Consider the following 22,535-nt stretch of genomic DNA (forward strand, 5'->3'; position numbering starts at 1 on the left):
AGTTACTTGATCTCTCTGTGCCTCAGCTTTCTCACCTGAAAAGTGCTGATAAATATAGCACCTTATACCATGGATACAGCGAGCAAGGATTAAATGATTTAATACATGTGAGGTATTAATACAATAATTTTACTAGCCCATAGTAAGCTCTTAGGAATGTTATTAGCTATGGTTACTGTGAAGAGCAAAAACTTGTCTATTTCCTTCATAACAGCTTTGATTGCACCCAACATTGGCAAGCTCTTTAATTCACAGGTTGGTTTTTAAAGTTCAAGACTCTTGTGCCTTTTCTTTATAAATCAGTGGCCTGGAGGTGCCTAGGTGGCTCAGTCAATTAAGCGGCCAACTTCATTCAGCTCAGGTTATGATTTCATGAGTTTGAGCCCTGCATTGAGCTCTGTACTGACAGTGTGGAGTCTGTTTGGGGTTTTCTCTTTCTCGCTCTCTCTCTGCCCCCCCCCCCCCGGCTTGTTCCCTCCCTCCCTTCCCCCCCCAAAATAAATAAATAAACATAAAATAAAATAAAAATAAAATAAAATAAAATAAAATAAATCAGTGGCCTGGTTTAGTCACAGTAGTATACGCCAAGCTTGGTGATATGTTTCTGATCATCTTTTGTACAAAGTGATCATTTGGTTAAAGTCTTTTATTTTATTTATTTATTTATTTTTTCAATATATGAAGTTTATTGTCAAATTGGTTTCCATACAACATCCAGTGCTCATCCCAAAAGGTGCCCTCCTCAATACCCATCACCCACTCTCCCCTCCCTCCCACCCCCTATCAACCCTCAGTTTGTTCTCAGTTTTTAAGAGTCTCTTATGCTTTGGCTCTCTCCCACTCTAACCTCTTTTTTTTTTTTTCCCCTTCCCCTCCCCCATGGGTTTCTGTTAAGTTTCTCAGGATCCACATAAGAGTGAAACCATATGGTATCTGTCTTTCTCTGTATGACTTATTTCACTTAGCATCACAGTCTCCAGTTCCATCCAGGTTGCTACAAAGGGCCATATTTCATTCTTTCTCATTGCCACGTAGTACTCCATTGTGTATATAAACCACAATTTCTTTATCCATTCATCAGTTGATGGACATTTAGGCTCTTTCCATAATTTGGCTATTGTTGAGAGTGCTGCTATAAACATTGGGGTACAAGTGCCCCTATGCATCAGTACTCCTGTAGCTCTTGGGTAAATTCCTAGCAGTGCTATTGCTGGGTCATAGGGTAGGTCTATTTTTAATTTTTTGAGGAACCTCCACACTGTTTTCCAGAGTGGCTGCACCAATTTGCATTCCCACCAATAGTGCAAGAGGGTTCCCGTTTCTTCACATCCTCTCCAGCATCTATAGTCTCCTGATTTGTTCATTTTGGCCACTCTGACTGGCGTGAGGTGATATCTGAGTGTGGTTTTGATTTGTATTTCCCTGATGAGGAGTGACGTTGAGCATCTTTTCATGTGCCTGTTGGCCATCTGGATGTCTTCTTTAGAGAAGTGTCTATTCATGTTTTCTGCCCATTTCTTCACTGGGTTATTTGTTTTTCAGGTGTGGAGTTTGGTGAGCTCTTTATAGATTTTAGATACTAGCCCTTTGTCCAATATGTCATTTGCAAATATCTTTTCCCGTTTTGTTGGTTGTTTCCTTTGCTGTGCAGAAGCTTTTTATCTTCATAAGGTCCCAGTACTTCATTTTTGCTTTTAATTCCCTTGCCTTTGGGGATGTGTCAAGTAAGAGATTGCTACGGCTGAGGTCAGAGAGGTCTTTTCCTGCTTTCTCCTCTAGGGTTTTGATGGTTTCCTGTCTCACATTCAGGTCCTTTATCCATTTTGAGTTTATTTTTGTGAATGGTGTGAGAAAGTGGTCTAGTTTCAATCTTCTGCATGTTGCTGTCCAGTTCTCCCAGCACCATTTGTAAAAGAAGACTGTCTTTTTGCCATTGGATGTTCTTTCCTGCTTTGTCAAAGATTAGTTGGCCATACGTTTGTGGGTCTAGTTCTGGGGTTTCTATTCTATTCCATTGGTCTATGTGTCTGTTTTTGTGCCAGGTTAAAGTCTTTTAGATGGTGATAGAAGTATGTGTCATTTGTCAAAACTTCTCCCTACAGTAATTATGGAAACTCTGAGCGCTCTCTGCAGTACTTCTTAGATCTTATTTTTTTTTCTACTATGGTATTCTTAACCATTCATATTCTTACTGCGCATTTCATTTTAGGTCCATGTGCTGACTTACACTGTTTATATGTTGCTGCAAGGCCTCACCAACAAGCTTCAAGTTGGGGATTTGGACTCCTGTTTAGATATAATGATTGAGGTAAGATTTAGAAAAAAGGAGTGTCATTTTCTTAACTGGGCAATGGACACAGATAATCGGCTCACAAAATACGAAATATTTATAACCTGTAAAAATGAAAATGATGTACTATCTCATCTCTTAGATTAGCAGAAGTTTAAAAAGCTGACTCAGGTGAAGTGAGGTGGACTCTCTACCATTGCTAGTAGGTCATGAGTTTTGGTATAACCTTTCTGGGAAGAAAGTTGATGTTGTGTATCAGGAGCTTTAAAATAAGCAAAAATATCGACCACTTTTAAGAATCTGAGATGTATTTAGTCTGGGGTTTATATAAAAATATGTGCACCAGAGCTTTACGTACAGTAGTGAAAATTTTAATAACCATCAACTTTTAAAATTGATCATGTGATAATTTGGGAGGTGAGATTAGGAAGAGACTAAATTTGCCATACTGCCTTTGTTCATTCATAAAAAAATGTACGTATTTAAACATTTTGAATTAAACACATCAGTTTTGATAAGTTACAAATATCATCAGTTTTTTAAAGGGAAATGAGGCTACTCTTTGGTAATATCCAAGAGGAAGTACCTGTCTCTTATATTATACAAGTATATATGTAAATCTCTATAGCACTCTTTTATTTCCCCTTAGTAAAAACCTTCAGGTGTTGCGGTATTTGCTTGTCTTTCAGTAATTGGTCCCTGAACTGCCTTGAAAAAGTGAAATCTAATAGAAATTCCTGCCATCTAATTTCAGTTTTCCTCCGATCTGCATGTATCAGAGATTGCTTATGTTGACATATCTTGCTGATTACACATAATTGCCATTTGGCTTTTTTCTTTCAAAGATTTTTAACCATGAGTTGTTTGGTGCCATTGCTGAAGAGAAGGAAGTGAAGCAGATCCTCTCCAAAGTCATGGAGGCACGAAGAAGCAAGAGTTACGATTCTTATGAAATCCTGGGCAAGTTTGTAGGGAAAGATCAGGTTACAAAACTTATCCTTCCATTAAAAGAGGTAAGGACTTGAATGCAGTATAGGAGATCCCCACATTACAGCATCATGAGTTCTTAAAACGACCCATGCAGTAATGCTGCACTTGACCACCAGGATTTCATTTGGTACGAAGGGCATGGATACCACATGGCCACTAGCTGGCAGCCCTAGGTGGCATTCTAAACTAAGAACCAGATTTCTGGATGTAAACCATGTGATGCAGAAACAAAAAATTGAAATTCAAGTGAGTTTTATAGTTGGCTCAAGTCAGCAGCTAAGAACATAGCTTTTGAAGACAGATTGCTGCTCCCAGATTGCCAAGAGGGAGAAAAGTGACATCTGTTGAACATATATTATGTTCTCAGCATCGTGTTTCATGATCTCTTCTAATCTGCACAACCACTCTGAGATCAATGGTACTTTCATCTTACAGATAAGAAAATGTAGGCTCAACAAAAGGTAGAAGGGTCATGATTAAGGAGGAAAGTAAAACGTTACTTGTAGATCTTTCTGATCCAAAGCTTACATTCTTTGCACTGTTTTCATTCTGCTCCTGTCGGGCAGGGACTGTAGTTTACTTACCTTCATTATGTTCTCTGTGCCTAATGTAGGGGTGAACACTCAACAAATGTTATTAACTCATTTTATTATAATTTTATGCACAAAAACTAGAGCAAAACACTATTTAATGACATGAATTAACCTTAATTCCAAATGTTTTGGTGTCAGAATAACTCCATAATTTTTTCTACAATGCATTAATCTTATCTAAACCTGAGAATGTTAGGTATGTTTTGAGGATGAAAAAGAATTAACACAGCACATGTATTTTCAATGTATATTATCAAGTCCCTCCAAGATAGTTAAAGTTATTAATACCGTGTCCTGTGCAAAGGAATATTTATAAAGTGCTGAGGGTTTTGTTGATGTTGATGGTCCTAGATTCCCATTAAGTTCCTATGATTCGGCCTAATGACTAATATTAAACCCTGAGGCTTGGCCATCACAGCACTGTTAACATGGTTTCAGATGAGTACTGACTGCATTTTGTTAATGTTGTATATGTGCATGTGCTTGCCTATGATGCACTTACAGGGTTGATGTCTTCCATGTATCACATCATGTCTCCAGTCCTGTGCCCTGAGGTCTCACCAACAGAGAGCACAGAGAAATCCAGAGACATACATGATGCTGATAGTGGTTGTCTCTGGGATTGACAGTATGTGTAAATGTTACTTTGTATGCTCTGTTTGAAATTTTATTAAGATGTTTTTTTTTAATTAGAAAAAAAAAAAAAACCTATATTAAAAAGGAAATGTATTTTTTAAAAACTACCATCACAACAAACAAAAAGGCAGTTCTGTGTTATCTCAACATGACATTTATGTTTGCCTTTAGATCTTACAAAATACCACGAGTTTAAAACTGGCCCGGAAAGTTCATGAAACCTTGCGCCGAATCATAGCAGGATTGATTGTAAATCAAGAAATGACCGCAGAATCCATACTATTGCTCAGTTATGGGTTGGTCAGTGAAAATCTTCCCCTGTTAACAGAAAAAGAAAAGTAAGTTTGGAAGAAAAAAAAAAAAAAAAAACAACTATCCTTGGGTGCTTGCTTCTGATAAGTCATTCAGTTTTCATTTACTCTTAAGTGGGTTAATTTAATAATTTACCTTAGTTAAAACACACACACACACACACACACACACACACACACACACACACACACACAGAGTAAAACCTTGGATTGCGAGTAACTTGTTCTGCAAGACAAGCAAACATTTCTTTTTTTTTTTTTTTTTTAACGTTTATTTATTTTTGAGACAGAGACAGAGCATGAATGAGGGAGGGTCAGAGAGAGGGAGACACAGAATCTGAAACAGGCTCCAGGCTCTGAGCTGTCAGCACAGAGCCTGACGTGGGGCTCAAACTCGGACCGCAAGATCATGACCTGAGCCAAAGTCGGCCGCTTAACCGACTGAGCCACCCAGACGCACCGACAAGCAAACATTTCTAATAAATTTTAACTTGATAAAAGAGTGATGTCTTGCAATATAAGTAGTACCTGATGCCATATATCACATGATCACAACTGAGCCAACGGTTCTTGAAATTTACTTTGATATACAAGTGCTTTGGGTTACAAGCATGTTTTCCGGAATGAATTATGCTTACAAACCAAGGTTTTACTGCATATGCATGTTTACATATATTATACAATTAGATAATTTATAATACATGTACAATTATTTATGTGTACATATAATTATATAAATAATTAATACATATACAATTACATACTTGTATAATATATGCTATATATATTTGAGTTATGAGACAGTTCTCCTTTGTGGTGTTTGGGCTAAAGCCCTTCCAGGTGATAAATCTCAGTATGAGATGATTTTCTGATAAATGAGTAAGTTAGCTGTGACAGCAGCCAGTTATGTTATTTATTGAATCAAAGTTAGGATAGATTTTAAATACATAGCTTTTCTTCTGATTAAATAGATATCTAGACCTGAAAAGGTTTTAAAATACCTCCTTTGGATTTTGCTTTTGGGTTCTGAAAGAAACTCCTTGGTATTTGTTTTCAAACATCAAGGGAGTGTCCTTTTACTGTTCATCTTAATTTAAACGTGTGTTCATCAATCTGATTTCTGTTTCTGGGGTTGTTCTACAGCCTTGATCAACAACCTAATAATCTTTTTCTCATGGTTGAAGGAGAAAAAAAGCCCACAGTGAATAGCATACTACTTAGTACTGGACTCCAGTAACCAGACAGGGTCACGTGACTTAGAGTGCAGCATACATTGTTCTTGCCCCTGTTTTTCCTTTGTGATTGGCAGAAACCCAGGAGCCCCTGCACTGGATCCACGTCTGCCACCCCAGAGCTGTCTTCTGCTCCCCCCAACTCCAGTTCGAGGTGGGCAGAAAGCTGTTGTGAGCAGGAAAACCAACATGCACATATTTATTGAGTCTGGACTTCGGGTAAGAATTAACCCTTAAAGTGTGATTTGCTGCCCACAGTGAGTGTGCCTTTCAGTCCTCTGCTCATTCCCACTGTAAATGCCTTATCAGAAGTAAATTACAGGCTATTTTTTGTTTGTTTGTTTATTTAGTTTGAAAGGGAGAGAGAGCGTGAGCAGGGGAGGGGCAGAGAGAGAGGGAGAGAGAGAATCCCAAGCAGGCTCCACACTGTCAGCGTAGAACCTGATGTGGGGCTCAATCTCATGAACCATGAGTACATGACCTGAGCTGAGATCAAGAGTTGGACACGTAATCAGTTGAGCCGCCCAGGTGCCCCTGGGCCATTTTTTTAAAGGTGCATTGGTCCATTTACCATGTCTCTCTTCTAGTACTTACTTTGATGATATAATGGTCTCAGGGTTAATGATTCTGACCTAACATTTATTATGGGTTCACTTTGATTTGCCCATGGGCATCTCTAAATTATTTTGAATTTTTTTTAAAGATGTAAGCGTCTATAAACACAAATCTGATCGTTTTATTTCCTTTTTATTACCTTCGTTGGCTCCCATTTTTCTTGAGAGCCTGGTCTTTCATCTGGGCTACAGGGGCCGAACCTTGTATTGTACCATTCCCAACACACAGCTCAGCCACACTGGCTTCCCTTCAGTTTCATAGTTTCCACACTCTGTCACTCTAGGACTTCACCATGGGCTCCTCCCTTTGCCAGGGTCCCCACAGAACTCCCAAAGCACACTGCATTTACAGTTAATTATTTGCTAGAGTCTCTCTTCCTGGTTAAGATCCATCAGGCAGGAACCATGTTCATCTTGATCATTGCTGTGCCCCGTGTGCCAACCCAGTGCCTCGAATCAAAGTAAATCCTGAGTAATCATTTGGTAAATGAACTCAGCATCTCAGTGCACAGTGAACTCCCACCTTCTTCACTTACTGAGAGTCTCCCAGGCCCTTTACCATTCCTTCAGGATTTTTGTTGCTTCAAACGGAAGCATCTTAATGTTTCATGTTTCTCTCAAAATCATTTTACCTTTACCTAACTCATTTGGTCTTATGGGCAACTGGTATGAAATATCTTTTTGAATCTTTTAGCTGCTACATCTGAGTCTAAAGACTTCCAAGATCAAGTCTTCAAGTGAACCTGTTCTGGAAATGTTGGATCCTTTTGTCTCTCTCCTCATAGACTGCCTGGTTTCCATGGATGTGAAGGTGAGCTTCTGTTCCTTCATGAGAACTGTGTTGCACAAAATACCCAGAACTTTTAGGCTTGTGCTTCACAAGATGATGGAGTTTTTAAGTGGCTTTATGATATTGTGAACTACTTCTGTTCCCTACATTACGTTGCTTTCCGACCATATATTTGGATAGCCTTCAACAGTTTTACAGGCTCTGGTAGATACATTATACTTATTTCATTGGGTCCTTGCAACATCATGAGGCTGAGTAATGGTGTCACCATGTCAGCACTGATCATCTTCATCATCCTTGTCACTACTGCCCTTACTGGTGTGAATCCTCATAACAACCTATGAAGCACATATTATTAATGCTTCTGTTTTATCAGTGAGAAAAGTAGGCTATCAGCTGACTTGGCCTAGATTACAGATCTAGGATATCAGTCCGTCAGACTCCAGAGCCGACACATCTCCCGTTTCCTGACTGTCTGTCTTATAGTGAAGGTGCCAGGAGGTTAAGTAACATCTCTGTAGTTGAATAGGTAATAAACTGCAGAGCTGGGATTTAAGCCCTGGCCTTTGTGACTCCAAAGACCTTTCCTCTATGGCTTCATCTAATCCAGCCCAAGAAGACCTTATAGCAACCAGAGTAGTGTAGGTCTATTAGGCACAGCTGAACTAGGTGAAGTAACTGATCTCAGCAGTCTCTAAGGTTTGAGCCGGAGGTCAAGGATTCTCATGTCATCACTTGGTCCCAGCACACTTTTTTCATATCTTTTGCACAGCACTTAACTATATTAAATTGTAGTGTATTGTTCTCATGCTTAATTTCTTAGCCAGCTGTCTGCTCTTTAAACAGAGGGACGGTGTTCTCTTTATCTTTGTGATTCTGATTTTTAGAGTGCCTTGTATACAGTTGCTTAGAATGGATTAAAGTACCATTCTAGAAAATAGAAAAGTCATTTATAATGTATCTTTCCAGACACAAAAAAAAAGTTGCTGAAATTGGCCAATTCAGGATGCCTGGGTGACTCAGTCGGTTAAGCATCTGACTCTTGGTTTCAGCTCAGGTCATGATATTACAGTTCATGAGTTTGAGCCCCACATTGGGCTCTGTGCTGACAGTGCAGAGCCTGCTTGGGATCTTCTCTCTCCCTCTCTTTCTGCCTCTCCCCTGCTCTCTCTCTCAAAAATAAAAAATAAAAACATTGAAAATAAATACATTGGCCAGTTCTTCCAGTCATTGACTCATATAGGTTAAGAATATGGTGCACTCTTTCTTATTTACTTGCATCACCTTTATGTGCCTTAGAGAAGCAGTAAGTTCTACCACAGGGAATGGGAAATCTCCCTCTCTTCTTATGCTTTTGGTATACGGTTCTTCTAGAGTGGGCTGAGCAGAGTATTTCATTTTTTCAACTTGATTGCTTATAGAGTCTACACAGCCTCAGGTGCTTGACTGTTGGGTTTGATCACTACATAAATTAGTTGGTTTTGTTTTTCAGGTGATCACAGGTGCTTTACAGTGCCTGATCTGGGTCTTGAGGTTCCCTCTGCCTTCCATAGAAACAAAAGCAGAACAGCTGACAAAACACCTCTTCCTATTGCTGAAGGACTATGCAAAACTTGGAGCTGCCAGGGGCCAGAACTTCCACCTGGTGGTAAATTGTTTCAAGGTGAGGTGTTTTTAGTTATACTTCAAAAGAGCCAGGACCAGGTTTAACATCAAACTTATGTTTCCTCATTGTCCTTTGGTCCTGTTCAGAATTGTTTCCAGATTAATTTGCTAAGGCCAGAGGGTTAGTATCCTGTGTGAAAAAGCATTGATGTTGTATTAAGGCCTTACCATTTCACTGATTCTTCATTCGTGGGATGTCCTGGCATTAACCTCACTAGTTTAATTTACAGTGTGTGACCATAGTTGTGAAGAAAGTGAAGTCTTACCAGATAACCGAAAAGCAGCTTCAAGTTCTACTAGCATATGCTGAAGAAGACATTTATGATACTTCAAGACAGGCCACTGCATTTGGTCTTCTGAAGGTATGGTATCACCAGAATGTTGGATTTTACAGTTTATGTGCCTCAGATTAGATACTTAGAATAATGTGGAACAAAGTATTTTGACTAGTTGTGGATTTCCAAAATTAATTTATAAACATTGTGATGATTTTGATGGATTAATGGTAATCTAACATACCTACTTATTAAAATGTTTGAACATGAATTCAATTAACACTTCCAGAACCTTCTATAAAAGTAGAGGAAAGTTTAAAAAATGCTTGTATTGGGGCGCCTGGGTGGCGCAGTCGGTTAAGCATTCGACTTCAGCCAGGTCACGATCTCGCGGTCCGTGAGTTCGAGCCCCGCGTTGGGCTCTGGGCTGATGGCTCAGAGCCTGGAGCCTGTTTCCGATTCTGTGTCTCCCTCTCTCTCTGCCCCTCCCCCGTTCATGGTTTGTCTCTCTCTGTCCCAAAAATGAATAAACGTTGAAAAAAAAAAAAATAAAAAATAAATAAATAAATAAATAAAAAATGCTTGTATTTACTGTATTGGACTTTGTGGAGCTTTTTTCTTTTTTTAATTATAAAATACATAAAACAAAAGTCACTATTTTAACCATTTTTAAGTGTGTTTTTTTTCTCTTGAAGGTTACTTTCATTATTTTTGAAAATTGCCTATGACTGCTTTAACAGTGCATCAGCTTACAACCATCTGCAGTAGAACATGAAATGAGATGTCTTCCTTTTTTATTTTAGGCCATTTTATCAAGGAAGTTGTTAGTCCCAGAAATCGATGATGTCATGCGGAAAGTATCCAAGTTGGCAATTTCTGCACAAAGTGAACCTGTCAGAGTCCAATGCAGACAGGTTTGTAGAGAAGAGGCCTTATTCCCATAGCAAGTGTTGGGTCCTGTCTTCTCTGTTCCATATTTAGATAGACAGATGTCAACATTGACTGAATTCTGAAGATAATTTTGTGTCACATTGTTGCTTTATTCTGAGACTCAAGAACCCATTTACTTACCAAGTATGAGAAGCATGTCTGCTCTGCCTTAAGGGCATTTCAGTTAACAAAGAGCATTTTGAGAATAACCCATCATATGTGGAATGTTTCAAATGGATAAAAATGTATATTTTCCTTCTGTAGCATGATAGCCTGCACCAAATATTTCCATCCATTGGTCCAGTCATCAACTACTTATGCATATTACTATGTGCCAGGTGCTGCTGGAAAAGCAGTCAACAAAATTTTTATAGTCCCTGTCAGATAGTGAAATTGTAAAGTACACAGGCACAAAGCAAAAATTCCACAGGTATTTAATTACAGGCATCCTAAGTGCCAGGAGCGAGAAAGCACTGTCATATTTCATTATTTGTAAGACATACCTTTATTTATATACTTCAAAGAAAGAAAACACTATGACACAGTGGTAAGATGCCATCAATTTTAAGATACATCCCAATTTCAGATCTGTTAAAATGTGGAAAACTGTGCTTCTTAGAATTGACAAAATATGGAAGAGTAGATGATAAGAACATATGATCAGGTTGAGGACCACCCTGGTGTTAGAATCAGGAAGGGCTCTCCTGAGGATTGGCTTGTCAGCAGAAATGTGAAGGAAGAAAAAGGCTTAGTTTTCCAGGTGAAGGGAGCAGCCAATGCCTAAGGAAGGTAAGCCTTGAGGTAGGTAAGGGCCTCACTTATTAGAGGAGATAAATGAAGGTTAAGTGAGGTGGGGAAGGGAGCCAGGTCAGGCAAGACCTCGTGTACTTGTTAAAGATTTATTTAGGGCTTTATTCCAGTAGCAGAAAACTATTGATATATAATAGCTTATATATAAATACTTATTTTATTAATTACTTTTATTAATAAATTAGTACAATGGTTTGAAAGAAGATAAACCAGGCATGGAATTCTGGCACTGTCACCTGAGCATATTACTCACCTCTCTGTGCCAACTTCATTCTCTTCATCTGTAAAATGGGGATAATATCCCCTACTTTCCAAGAAAGTGATGACAGTTAACTGAGGAACACTTAGCACAGTGCTTGGCATATAGAATTAATTGACGTATAATTAATAAGTGAATTAGTATTATCTGTATTAATATCAATCATCATTGTCATTCTTATTCAAGGGGAAATACAGGGGTGAACCACAGTACGTACTGAGTCCACCATACCACACTACCTATGGAAGAAAGGAGCTTCCAACACGTGAGCTTAGATCTGGAGCCCAAAACAACCATGCCAGTGGTAGGCTAGGACTTGTAATCAGGCACTTGGGGCAGGACCTGAGTAAGTGAAGTAGGAGAAGAAAGGAAAGCGTGCAGTTGACTCAGGAGGATTGATCAGTCTTCTGAAAGGTCTTTGTAACTGAACAGTGTATCAGCAGGTTAGGAAGCAGAAATCCTGGAGAGATAGGACCCAAATAATCATCTATGTGACTTCTGTTCCTAGGTTTTTCTGAAATATATTCTTGACTATCCCCTGGGTGACAAATTGAGACCAAACTTGGAATTCATGCTTGCTCAACTCAAGTAAGTTTAAGCCATAAACTACATAGGGGCAGAAGAGTAGTTTCCTCTCATTTTATTGTGGCACCTGTCTGGAAAATGACAAAATCTAAACATCTGAGGGTGTTATCATTTGAATCATTGACTTGATTATCAAACAGTGTGCATGGCTTCATGTGACAGTTGTGTAAGTTGCTTTTCGAATTCGGTCTGACCACTGATTTTCATTAAGAGTCTATTTAAGGAGAATGGTAAAAATCTAACAGAATCACATTTAAAGCTGAATAGTAGCGTGATAGATTTACATAAGTATTAAAATTGGGAACATGGATATTTTTTTCTACTTTTTAAGAAACAGACTGACACCTTAAAACAATGTTTAAAAATTTTTAAAACAATTATTGGTAATTGAAAAGATACTAACAAGTCTATCTAATGTTCTTGCCTTAGTTATGAACATGAGACCGGGAGAGAGTCTGCCTTGGAAATGATCTCCTATCTCTTTGACACATTCCCTCAGGTACCTTGAATCACAGACTGTAGTTATGTTCCCCTTGAGCCCTGGGGGCCCACAGGGAGCCTCCCTTGTTTGGGCATCTATAAGAATTCCAGTCTGAGTGTGCTCTTAACTGCCTGTTTTCTTCTAGGGACTACTCCACGAGAACTGTGGAATGTTCTTTATTCCTCTTTGTCTAATGATGGTGAACGATGATTCTGCCATGTGCAAGAAGATGGCATCCATGACAATCAAATCTTTACTCAGTAAAATCAACCTTGAGAAAAAAGATTGGCTCTTTGATATGGTTACCACCTGGTTTGGAGCAAAAAAGGTTAAGGTTGCTTTTAGTTAAATTTCAATGAAAAGTCTTAGCTTTTGGTATTCACTTTAAATAAGAACACATCTTAAACATTGTTGAATTTTTCCCAAATTTTATTTTTTTTTAGTAGATTATGTTAATAATGTACTCTTGCTGGGTGGGGGGGATGGGTTAAGTAGGTGATAGGGATTAAAGAGTATCCTTATGATGAGCATTGAATAATGTATAGAATTGTTGAATCACTATATTGTACACCTGAAACTAATTGTATGTTAACTATATTGGAAATAAAATTTTAAAAATATATATATATTCTTATAGTAAAACTTCAGGAAATATAAGTTATAGAGAGTAACATAAAAATCACCTGTAGTCCCACTACATGATTGTCAGCCAATGACACTGCTATATGAATGTATCGAATGTATCTAACCAGTCCCCAATGATGAATATCTTTGTTTTCAGTTTTGCATATTCAGTTAATGAAATGTAATGTTTGTCAGTGATTATATCCACTTGCTGACTTGCCACCATCAACAGTGGCCCATGTTTGTGGAATATAAACGTGTTGTATCTTAATACTGACTGTAATACATATTAAAGTTAGAATGGGGGATATTGTATGCAACTTCCAGTTTTTTAATTAAATTTTTTTTATTAAAATATAATTGACACACAGTGTTACTAGCTTCAGGCGTACAACATTGATACTCGACAATTCTGTATATTATTCAGTGCTCATCTTGATTTTTTTTTTTTTTTTAATTTAAAATGGGAGAATGTGGGTAATGATGAGTTCCATTTCTTTTTTAATGTTATTCTTGGGTGTGAAGATTCTCTATATTTTTCATTTTAAGCCACCAAAGATCCATATTCTATTGATTTCTGGCATTATAAAGAAATATTGAGGGGTGCCTGGGTGGCTCAGTCGGTTGAGTGTCTGACTTCGGCTCAGGTCACAGTCTCACAGTTCGTGAGGTCAAGCCCTGCATTGGGCTCTGTGCTGACAGCTCGGAGCCTGGAGCCTGCTTCAGATTCTTTGTCTCCCTCTCTCTCTGCCCCTCCCCTGCTCATGCTCTGTCTGTCTGTCTCTCTCTCTCTCTGTCAAAAATGAATAAACATTAAGAAAAAAATTAAAAAAAGAAATATTGAGGACAGAGTCATGCCCATTTTATTTTATGAATTTGGAAATGGCATACCAAGTTGTGTTATTAACATTGTCTCTCTGTGGTTTATTTTTGGTAGAGCTTAAATAGGCAACTAGCTGCCCTCATCTGTGGCTTGTTTGTGGAAAGTGAAGGAGTCTCTTTTGAGAGAAGACTTGGAACTATTCTTCCTGTGATTGAAAAGGAAATTGATCCTGAAAACTTTAAAGATGTAAGTAATTTGCCAGAGAATAAAACTTGTGCTAATTTTTGTAGTTTTACTTAAGGTGGTTTAGCTAACAGCTTAAATATTATGTGTGTTCAAAAATGTTTCTTAATGAAAGCAAGAATTCAGTGTAGCTGGATCTTCTTTTTTATAATGAGATTTAAAGTAAGTTATCTTCCATAGTATGTGAAGATCGAAGTTTCTCCAGCAGGGGGATTTCACCACCCCACTGCCAACCCCACTAGACACTTAGCAACACCTGAAGACATGTTTGGTTGTCACAACTGGAGCGTGGAGGGTGCTACTAGCATCTAGCGGGCAGAGACCATGAATGCTACAGATCAGCCTGTAGTCCAGAGGGCAGCACCCACAACAAAAAATTGACCCAAAGTGACAGTAGTACTGATAGAAACTCTGAAGTTGTCTCAATGGATTTATATCCATCCTGTTTTTAGATCATAGAAGAGACTGAAGAAAAAGCTGCAGATCGCCTTCTGTTTAGTTTTCTTACACTGATTAGTAAACTCATCAAGGAATGTAATATTATTCAGTTTACCAAGCCCTCCGAGACGCTGAATAAAATCTGGAGTAAGTATTTCCTTTTTATTTACATCTAAAAACAAACACATTAGTTGTGACAGAATTACTAAAAACCAATTTGGGGAATTAGAGTATGAATACTTAGAAAGTCTATAATGTCAGGGGAAAAGTTCATGAGAAAAAGATTTAAAAGACCCTTTCAAATTGATTATAGTGAAAATGTTTCTAGGAAAAATAATATGTTTATGATTTCACAAGTAATACATTTCATTTGTAAAAGAAGGAATATTAATTATGGGAAAGTAAAAGAAAGGAAAGTTTTTCTTTTTTTTAAAAAAAATTTTTTTTTTCAACGTTTTTTTATTTATTTTTGGGACAGAGAGAGAGCATGAACGGGGGAGGGGCAGAGAGAGAGGGAGACACAGAATCGGAAACAGGCTCCAGGCTCTGAGCCATCAGCCCAGAGCCCGACGCAGGGCTCGAACTCCCGGACCGCGAGATCGTGACCTGGCTGAAGTCGGATGCTTAACCGACTGCGCCACCCAGGCGCCCCGAAAGGAAAGTTTTTCAAAGTCTTCCTTGCTGCTTGGTGTTAATTTGGTATATATTTCCATCCAGTCTGTCTTTTTGTTATATATGGATACAGGTTTTTTTTTTTACAGAGATTGCATAATTCCATATAAACTTATATCTTGTTTGTACCTAAATAAGAATATTATACTATAACACACTCAGTAGAAAGCTTTTTAAAATAGCTGTAAATAGTCCACCATGCAAATATGCCATGATTTAGTAAACCATTTAACCCCTGTGAGACATTTAAGTTATTGTATATCACTCTTTTTTTTAATATATATATTTATTTTTGAGAGAGAGCACATGAGCAGGGGAGGGGCAGAGATGGGGGGGGACATGGAATCCAAAGCAGGCTCCAGGATCTGAGCTGTTAGCACAGAGCCCAACACGGGGCTCAAAGTCAAGAACCATGAGATCTTGACCTGAGCCAAAGTTGGACACTTAACCTATTGAGCTACCCAGGTGCCCCTGTATATCGGTCTTTAAATAACAAATAAGATCCTAGAATTTTTAATTTAACATACTTAATCTTGATTAGCCAATAGGAAACAGACATTGGAATGAATGCTTTAAGTACCCACCTGTTTTAAAAGAATTCATGATCCTATGGAAATTACTAAATTACTATACAGCCTACTCTGGTATGATTCCACAGAGACATGGTCAGATTATTAGAAAATACAATACATATAGAACAAAAGTAAAACCATGTTTATGAAATGTATAACAGCATAGACTAAAACTCAGATATGATATGGTTCATCCAGAATTTTAATCTTGTTCCCTACAATCCACAAGGCTTTTCTACTGTATTTTCCAAGTGTAATATATGGAGAGTGGCCATGTAACATAAGAGTGTAAGGTTTGGGGCCAGATCAAGCTAGGGCCCGGGCCTGGTTTTGTCTATTACAGCGTGGTGCCTCATCTGGCCCCTCTGAAACATTTCCTCATCTGTAAAATGCAACTGACAGTTGTAAGGTCACAGAACTGTTGTGAGGTCTAAAAGAAACATATGTAACACACTGAGCCCTGTGCCTGGCACACAGAAAGCCTCAATAAATGATAACTCTCCACCAATTTCAATAACTATTAGGAACAAACATGTGCCTGTATACAAATTTATATTACCTAATTTAGAAATTGTAAATGTTACAGCCAAAAGATGTTGTTCATCTTTGGTTCCTAAATCCAAGCACATAATAGATAGCGAATGCCTAATCTAATCATATTTACCACCAAAGAGTTGGGAAAGCTGTGAGACATCTGAAAATGCATTTTGGTTCCCTTAGGTTATGTTCATTGTCACCTGAGACATCCACACAGCTGGGTGTGGCTCACTGCAGCCCAGATTTTTGGATTGCTCTTTGCCTCTTGCCAACCAGAGGAACTTACTAGAAAATGGAAGTCTAAAACAACTAAAAAGAAGTTCTCAGAACCTGTAGCAGTAAGATTTCTAACAAATGACCTTGAACAAAAGGTAAGGTTTCTCTAAAACCTTTTCTTTCCTTTGTGATCTATGTGAGATGTTCCTTCTGGTTCATGTAACTATTTGGGGGTTGGCCCTTGGGAAAAACTCTGACAGCTGACTTGTTGCACGTTTCTGTAGGTGTCCTGGGAACTAGAGAGGGTCAACCTCAAGGCCAAGGTTTTTCAAAGATAATTTTTAGACTATCAGTCTAGTCCACTTCTGTTGTTCATCTTCTATTATTGGTTCAAGTTCTTTATCAACACTGGAAAATAGTATTTATTAAAATGAGAGCAATACTGTCTATCCCGCCTCCTTCATAACCTGTTGATGACTGAGATCATGTTCATGAAAATCTTAGGTAGAGACCACATTACATCCATCTCTGATTTCCTAGGACCCAACACAATGCCTGACTCATAGTGAAGACTCCATAAATAGTGAATGATTGGAAGATGGAGGGGGGAAAAAAAGGAAAAAAATACTGGACTGTTGTAAAGTTTCCTGCTAATAATCTGAGGGATTATTAATATCCCCAAAGCTTGAAAATATCCCCTTTATTTGAGCTAAAATGTTTGTGGCAGGTAGAAAGTAGAGACCTTCCCTCTCCAGACCTATACAAGTCATTCAGAACAAAATCTAGCACTTCAGTTATATTATTATGGTTGGTTACTTGGACTTTTTAAAAACAATCAGAAATACCCTGCATAGTGTCTGCCAATGTCCATTTTCTTTTCACAGATGAAAAGTATCTCCCTAGCCTCTTGCCATCAGTTGCATTCCAAGTTCTTAGATCAATCTCTAGGAGAACAGGTCAGTATTGTCATCCTCCTGGTTTAATAGAAGGGATCTGTTCTACCAAGTCTAGGAATAGGCTTACATTTGGTATTTGTGGGGGGTTTTGTTGGTTTGTTTTCCTATTTTAATGCTTGGGGAATTAAATGAAATATAGGCATACACTGAAATACATGTTCAGTTATAAATCTAATCAACTCTGGAGTCTATGTTGGGGTTATTCTTGGCTTCATTTAAAATGCCCAATAAAGATGGTGCAGTGAGAGGCTGACTGTTAATCTTTTCATGTTCAGTTTTAACCATCTACTCAACGTTGTGACCAGCTTTGAAGGGCTTTGGTTGGTTGGTTGGTTGATTTTCATTGTCCCTATAATGAACTACAGTACTGAATTTCTTTCCCTTACCCCTGGAAGTTGAAGAGAAAGCAGTAATAGTTATGTTACAGTGTGGTGTGAGAATTGTCTATCCTTAACTGAAGGCAGATAAATCACTAAAAACTTTGTTTTCATACTATAGAATGTAACTGTAAGTAAATTGTGAATATAGAGAAGCATGTATAAATATGCAGTAAATGTAAATTACTTTTGAGTAAGGTCTATTCCCTTTATTTTTTCCTCCTTTGATAAAGCCATCGGGCTGGTAGATGAGATACACAGATGTGGTATCTTGGTATGAGCAATACAGTTATTTGTGACTCTTGTCATTATGGACACAATGGAGCAGCAATACAGATTAAGTGATGGGACACAAGAAGCTAGGTGAACACTGTATCCAAAGAGTGATCTCAAGTAGGATGCCATAAGCCCTCATATTTCCATCACTTTTTATATGGAAATATAGTACCCTTCATTATATGGCAGGGCCAGAGAAAGAATGGATAGCTATTCAGTGGATAGCAAAGTGAAGCCAAAGAAATCCTACCAGGGTAGATAGCAGGTGGCGTCTCAGAAAATATCAGTCTTAATAGAGGCTGACAGATACAACCATGGAAACTAGGGACAGGAAGGGATTTACTAGTACTAACCCAGGATGAAAGAAATTAATGGAATTCAGTTCATTGTGATCTTATGGTGAGTTAACTGTGAAGTTGCTGCCACAAGGGGAAAAGGCCTCCAAAACTGGGACTTTTAGGGAGACCAAGCTTCCAGAAGGAAATTATAATCTTGGCATGAATTCTCGATGGCCAAGCTAACCTTGGACAGTATGTGGGATTCTGAGTACTACATTTGGCGGAAACTTTTGGCATACAGCACTCCCAACAGAGCAGCCAGGATGGTAAAGGAACTCAAAAGCAACTTGACTTCCTCCATCATGTAATCAATGTGAAATATCTATGTCAGAGATTTCATGGATGTCAGAGTTAGGGACTCACTATATGCGTCCATTATTGTAAGACTAAAATTGGTCCCTGGGCTATTTATCTGGATCACATGATTTGAGGAAGAGTTCAGTGTTTAAGAACTTAGGCTTGAATTCTAAAGACCATTCAATCTTGGCTGACGACTTGCTTTGCCTTTGGGTGAGTCACTTAAACTCTGAGCCTTGATTTTCTCTCCTGATAATAGTATCTAATAGTGATATTTTAAAGTTGAATTAGAATGCTGTATATAGAATCAGTGCTCAATAAGTGGAAACTGTTATTTCTATGAAGAAATTTAATAGAGGAGGGATGAAAGTTCTCTCAAAAATGTAAATGGATAGTCTAGAATGAAATTATTTACTTATTCTTTGTGACCTTAAAAGGTAGAACTAGGTCAAGTAGGTAAGTTACATGGAAATGGGTTTGGGTATACTATAAGGTAGAACTGAATTATCAAAAAATGGAATAATCATCAGTTTAATAGTGCAATACCTGTTTTGGGGGAGTTTTTTCCTAATTGTAGAATACCTGTTTTTTACTGAGCCATATCTGTTTCAAAATCAAAGTCCAATTCCTCCCTTTCTCTCCCTTCCTTTTTTAAAGGTTGTTAAGAATTTGTTATTTGTAGCCAAAGTCTTATATTTACTGGAATCTGATTCTGAGGATAAGCAAGGTGAGATAAAAGAAGACATGGAAGAACAACCAGCTTTAGGAGATGGTGTAGCCAGAGAGAAAATAAGAAAACGCAAGTCCTGTGCAGATGAGGAGATGGACTCTGACAAAGAAGAAAACAAGGAGGCAAAGGAAGAGCACAGCAAGCCAGCCACACTGCTGTGGTTGATCCAGAAGTTGTCCTGGATTGCAAAACTGGAAGCTGCCTACTCACCTAGAAACCCCTTAAAGGTGCAGTGAATGTTCAGAATGCCTGAAAGTAGTCTTTTTTTTTTTTTTTTTAAAGTATTTCAGTGGTATTAGTAATGCTCCCACATCTCTAGAAACTCTTCAACCAAAAACTGCAGCAATAATATCTGCCCCCAAAGAGACCTTTTCTCAATTAATTGTTTATATGGCTGCAATAAAAGAAACACTTCAGATAACAATGAATAATCTGTACTTTCAGAGAACATGCATCTTTAAGTTTCTTGGAGCTGTGGCAATGGATCTTGGAATAGACAAGGTGAAGCCGTATCTCCCAGTGATCATAGCTCCTTTGTTCCGAGAACTGAACAGCACCTATTCAGACCAGGGTAACTGCAGCCTGTTTTCTGAATACTTGTACATTAGATATCCTCACTTCTCTCCTAAATGCTTCCTTCTTTTCTATCTTCCTTCCCTGCCAGAGTTTTAAGAAAACTTGCTAGGTATCAAAACAATAGCAAACAAGTAAGGCATCTTTGTTTTATCTACGACTGCCTTCTGTGTGCTTCCTCATGTCTAAGAGTGATGTTTCTCTCCTAAAAGATGTTTTACTCCTAAGCATAGATGAAATATTCAAAGAAAACTATAAGTTGAGGTGGTTCTAAACCCCATAGTGCTATGGACAATAACGAACAATAAAATGTCATGGTATTATTGCGAACTGTAAGGCAAAAGTATGAAATACTTTAAAAATATGTTGTTTACTTTTCCTATATGTCATTTTCCTTGCCTGGGCATTTATTTGTACATTTCCCTCACTGATCCTAAATTCTCTTTTGATGATAGGAAAAGAGGGAATGGGGGTTGGAAGAGGAGGTAAAGTAGGTATTAAGTTTTAAAATAAAACAAGTGAGTATCAAAGCAGGAACTATACATTTCCTTCCTCTCAGAGAGGAAAAAGCAGTGGTCAAGGCCAGGTCCACTTTGGTTCTCATTATTCAGCATTTATTGAGCATGTAATATTTGCCAGGTACTGGGGGTTCAACATTGGAGAAAAGACCTTGTCCTTATCTTCAAGAAATATTCAAAGAAAACTTTGTAATCTAGAACAGCTGCCCTGAAATTGAATACAGAAATATGTGGGTTATGTGTATTTGGGAGACAGAAGGTAGGGAAGGGTGGGAAAGCAAAGATTTTTGTCAGTTTCTCAGGAGTCTTAACCTCCCCTCACAACCAAAAAAAAAAAAAAAAAGCTGTGGCCAGAACTAAGCATCTGTGACCCATGAATTAGAAGGGGCATAGAGAAATATTTACCTTTCCCATCTGCAGAGTTGAGCAGGTTAATAAAGTAACCCAAAATGTTTCTGTCAGCTTCTCAAATTAGTGTCTTCTGAGCCAGGATTCCACTGGTAAGTGGGCTTCATGGAGTCTGTGATACTCTTAGTGGCTCCCAGATGAGTGGTGGTGGCTGGGAAGTGTCCTACCCAACACTTCCTTTTTTCACATCTCAGAAACATAGAGGCTGGTTTTAGATCAGTGTTTAATGTTCAGGTAATAAAAGTGATCATTCCACAGGGGTTGAATTTTGCATGTTCTTGATTTTATAGATGTTAAATGTGTCTGTTCCTATATGACTAATTATTACTCTGTGTGTGATCAGATCCTCTGCTGAAGAATCTATCGCAGGAAATCATAGAATTACTCAAAAAGCTGGTTGGGCTTGAGAGCTTCTCCTTAGCTTTTGCCTCTGTACAGAAACAGGCTAATGAGAAAAGGGCACTCCGGAAAAAGAGGAAGGCTTTAGAGGTATGTTTGCTGTTTGAAAATATAGCGTGTTCCTTAATAGATATTTTTAACCACAGGTGTGTGCATGCGTGTGTGTCACACTTAACACAGAGAGGAAAGAGGAATTGGCTGTGTTTGAGAAGTGGGGACTTTATAGGTGGGGTTCCAGATTTTCTTTAATGGGAATGTGCTGCATATGTGATATTTAAAGGTGAACAAAATGGCCCATTTCTGCATTTGGTTTTTATTGGTTTAATATTTACTTTTAAAGTAATATAAAATTTCTATTCTTTTTTCAAGTTCGTAACTAATCCTGATATTGCTGCCAAGAAAAAGCTGAAGAAACACAAAAATAAAAGTGAAGCCAAGAAGAGAAAGATAGAGTTCCTGCGTCCAGGCTATAAGGCCAAGAGACAAAAGAGCCACAGCCTGAAAGATTTAGCAATATTGGAGTAATGTGCTCCCTCTGCTGATAAAGTTATCTCCATTTACCCCAAAGCCTGAACTTCCTGGTATATCTGCTGGTCTGAAATCACAGCAGATTTTATTATTTAAGTTACAATGGCATAGATTATATATTATACAGTTTAATATAATCCTGCTCATATTTTTTTAAATTAAAACATTTCATAATATTACTGTATCTTCACTGTCTAAAAAAGCAATAAAAAGCTTACAAATTATTTTTTTTAAGCACACTTTAAAATAACAAGACAGAATATAGAAGGAATAAATCAAATGATTTACAATACTTTTAGGGAGAAAATTACAAAATTTTATCAAAGGGCACTAAAAGAAGGATATGCACAAATGGAGGAATAACCATGTTCGTGGATAGGAAGATTTAATATCATGCTAGTTCTTCCCAAGTTAGACCCCATTGGCTAAAGGCATATCTGTGTAAAATCCCAAGATTTCTTCAGATTATCCTAATAAGAGGATTCTAAAATTTATTTTAGAAGATAAGCCGAGAATAGCCATGATGTTCTTAAAAAGGGTAATACGGTG

At 38.0% G+C, this 22,535-nt stretch overlaps 1 protein-coding gene across 2 annotated transcripts in view; it reads left to right on the forward strand.

Annotated features, from left to right (window-relative positions):
* Positions 1-22,210, forward strand: part of UTP20 (UTP20 small subunit processome component) — a 107,509-nt gene extending 85,299 nt beyond the window's left edge. For both annotated transcript variants that reach the window (XM_045466176.1, XM_045466175.1), the window contains exons 44-62: positions 2,210-2,308; positions 3,136-3,303; positions 4,681-4,847; positions 6,130-6,271; positions 7,361-7,477; positions 8,949-9,119; positions 9,352-9,483; positions 10,200-10,310; positions 11,904-11,983; positions 12,410-12,479; positions 12,607-12,789; positions 14,023-14,154; positions 14,604-14,736; positions 16,554-16,741; positions 17,471-17,542; positions 19,488-19,787; positions 20,005-20,131; positions 21,403-21,548; positions 21,828-22,210. In XM_045466176.1, coding sequence (XP_045322132.1) covers positions 2,210-2,308; positions 3,136-3,303; positions 4,681-4,847; positions 6,130-6,271; positions 7,361-7,477; positions 8,949-9,119; positions 9,352-9,483; positions 10,200-10,310; positions 11,904-11,983; positions 12,410-12,479; positions 12,607-12,789; positions 14,023-14,154; positions 14,604-14,736; positions 16,554-16,741; positions 17,471-17,542; positions 19,488-19,787; positions 20,005-20,131; positions 21,403-21,548; positions 21,828-21,983 — 2,694 coding nt within the window. In that variant the 3' untranslated portion in view covers positions 21,984-22,210. The remainder of the gene's footprint in view (positions 1-2,209; positions 2,309-3,135; positions 3,304-4,680; positions 4,848-6,129; positions 6,272-7,360; positions 7,478-8,948; positions 9,120-9,351; positions 9,484-10,199; positions 10,311-11,903; positions 11,984-12,409; positions 12,480-12,606; positions 12,790-14,022; positions 14,155-14,603; positions 14,737-16,553; positions 16,742-17,470; positions 17,543-19,487; positions 19,788-20,004; positions 20,132-21,402; positions 21,549-21,827) is intronic.
* The last annotated feature ends 325 nt before the right edge of the window (positions 22,211-22,535 follow it).

This window comes from Leopardus geoffroyi, chromosome B4 (genome assembly GCF_018350155.1).
Source record: "Leopardus geoffroyi isolate Oge1 chromosome B4, O.geoffroyi_Oge1_pat1.0, whole genome shotgun sequence".
In the NCBI taxonomy this organism is placed as follows: Eukaryota; Metazoa; Chordata; class Mammalia; order Carnivora; family Felidae; genus Leopardus; species Leopardus geoffroyi.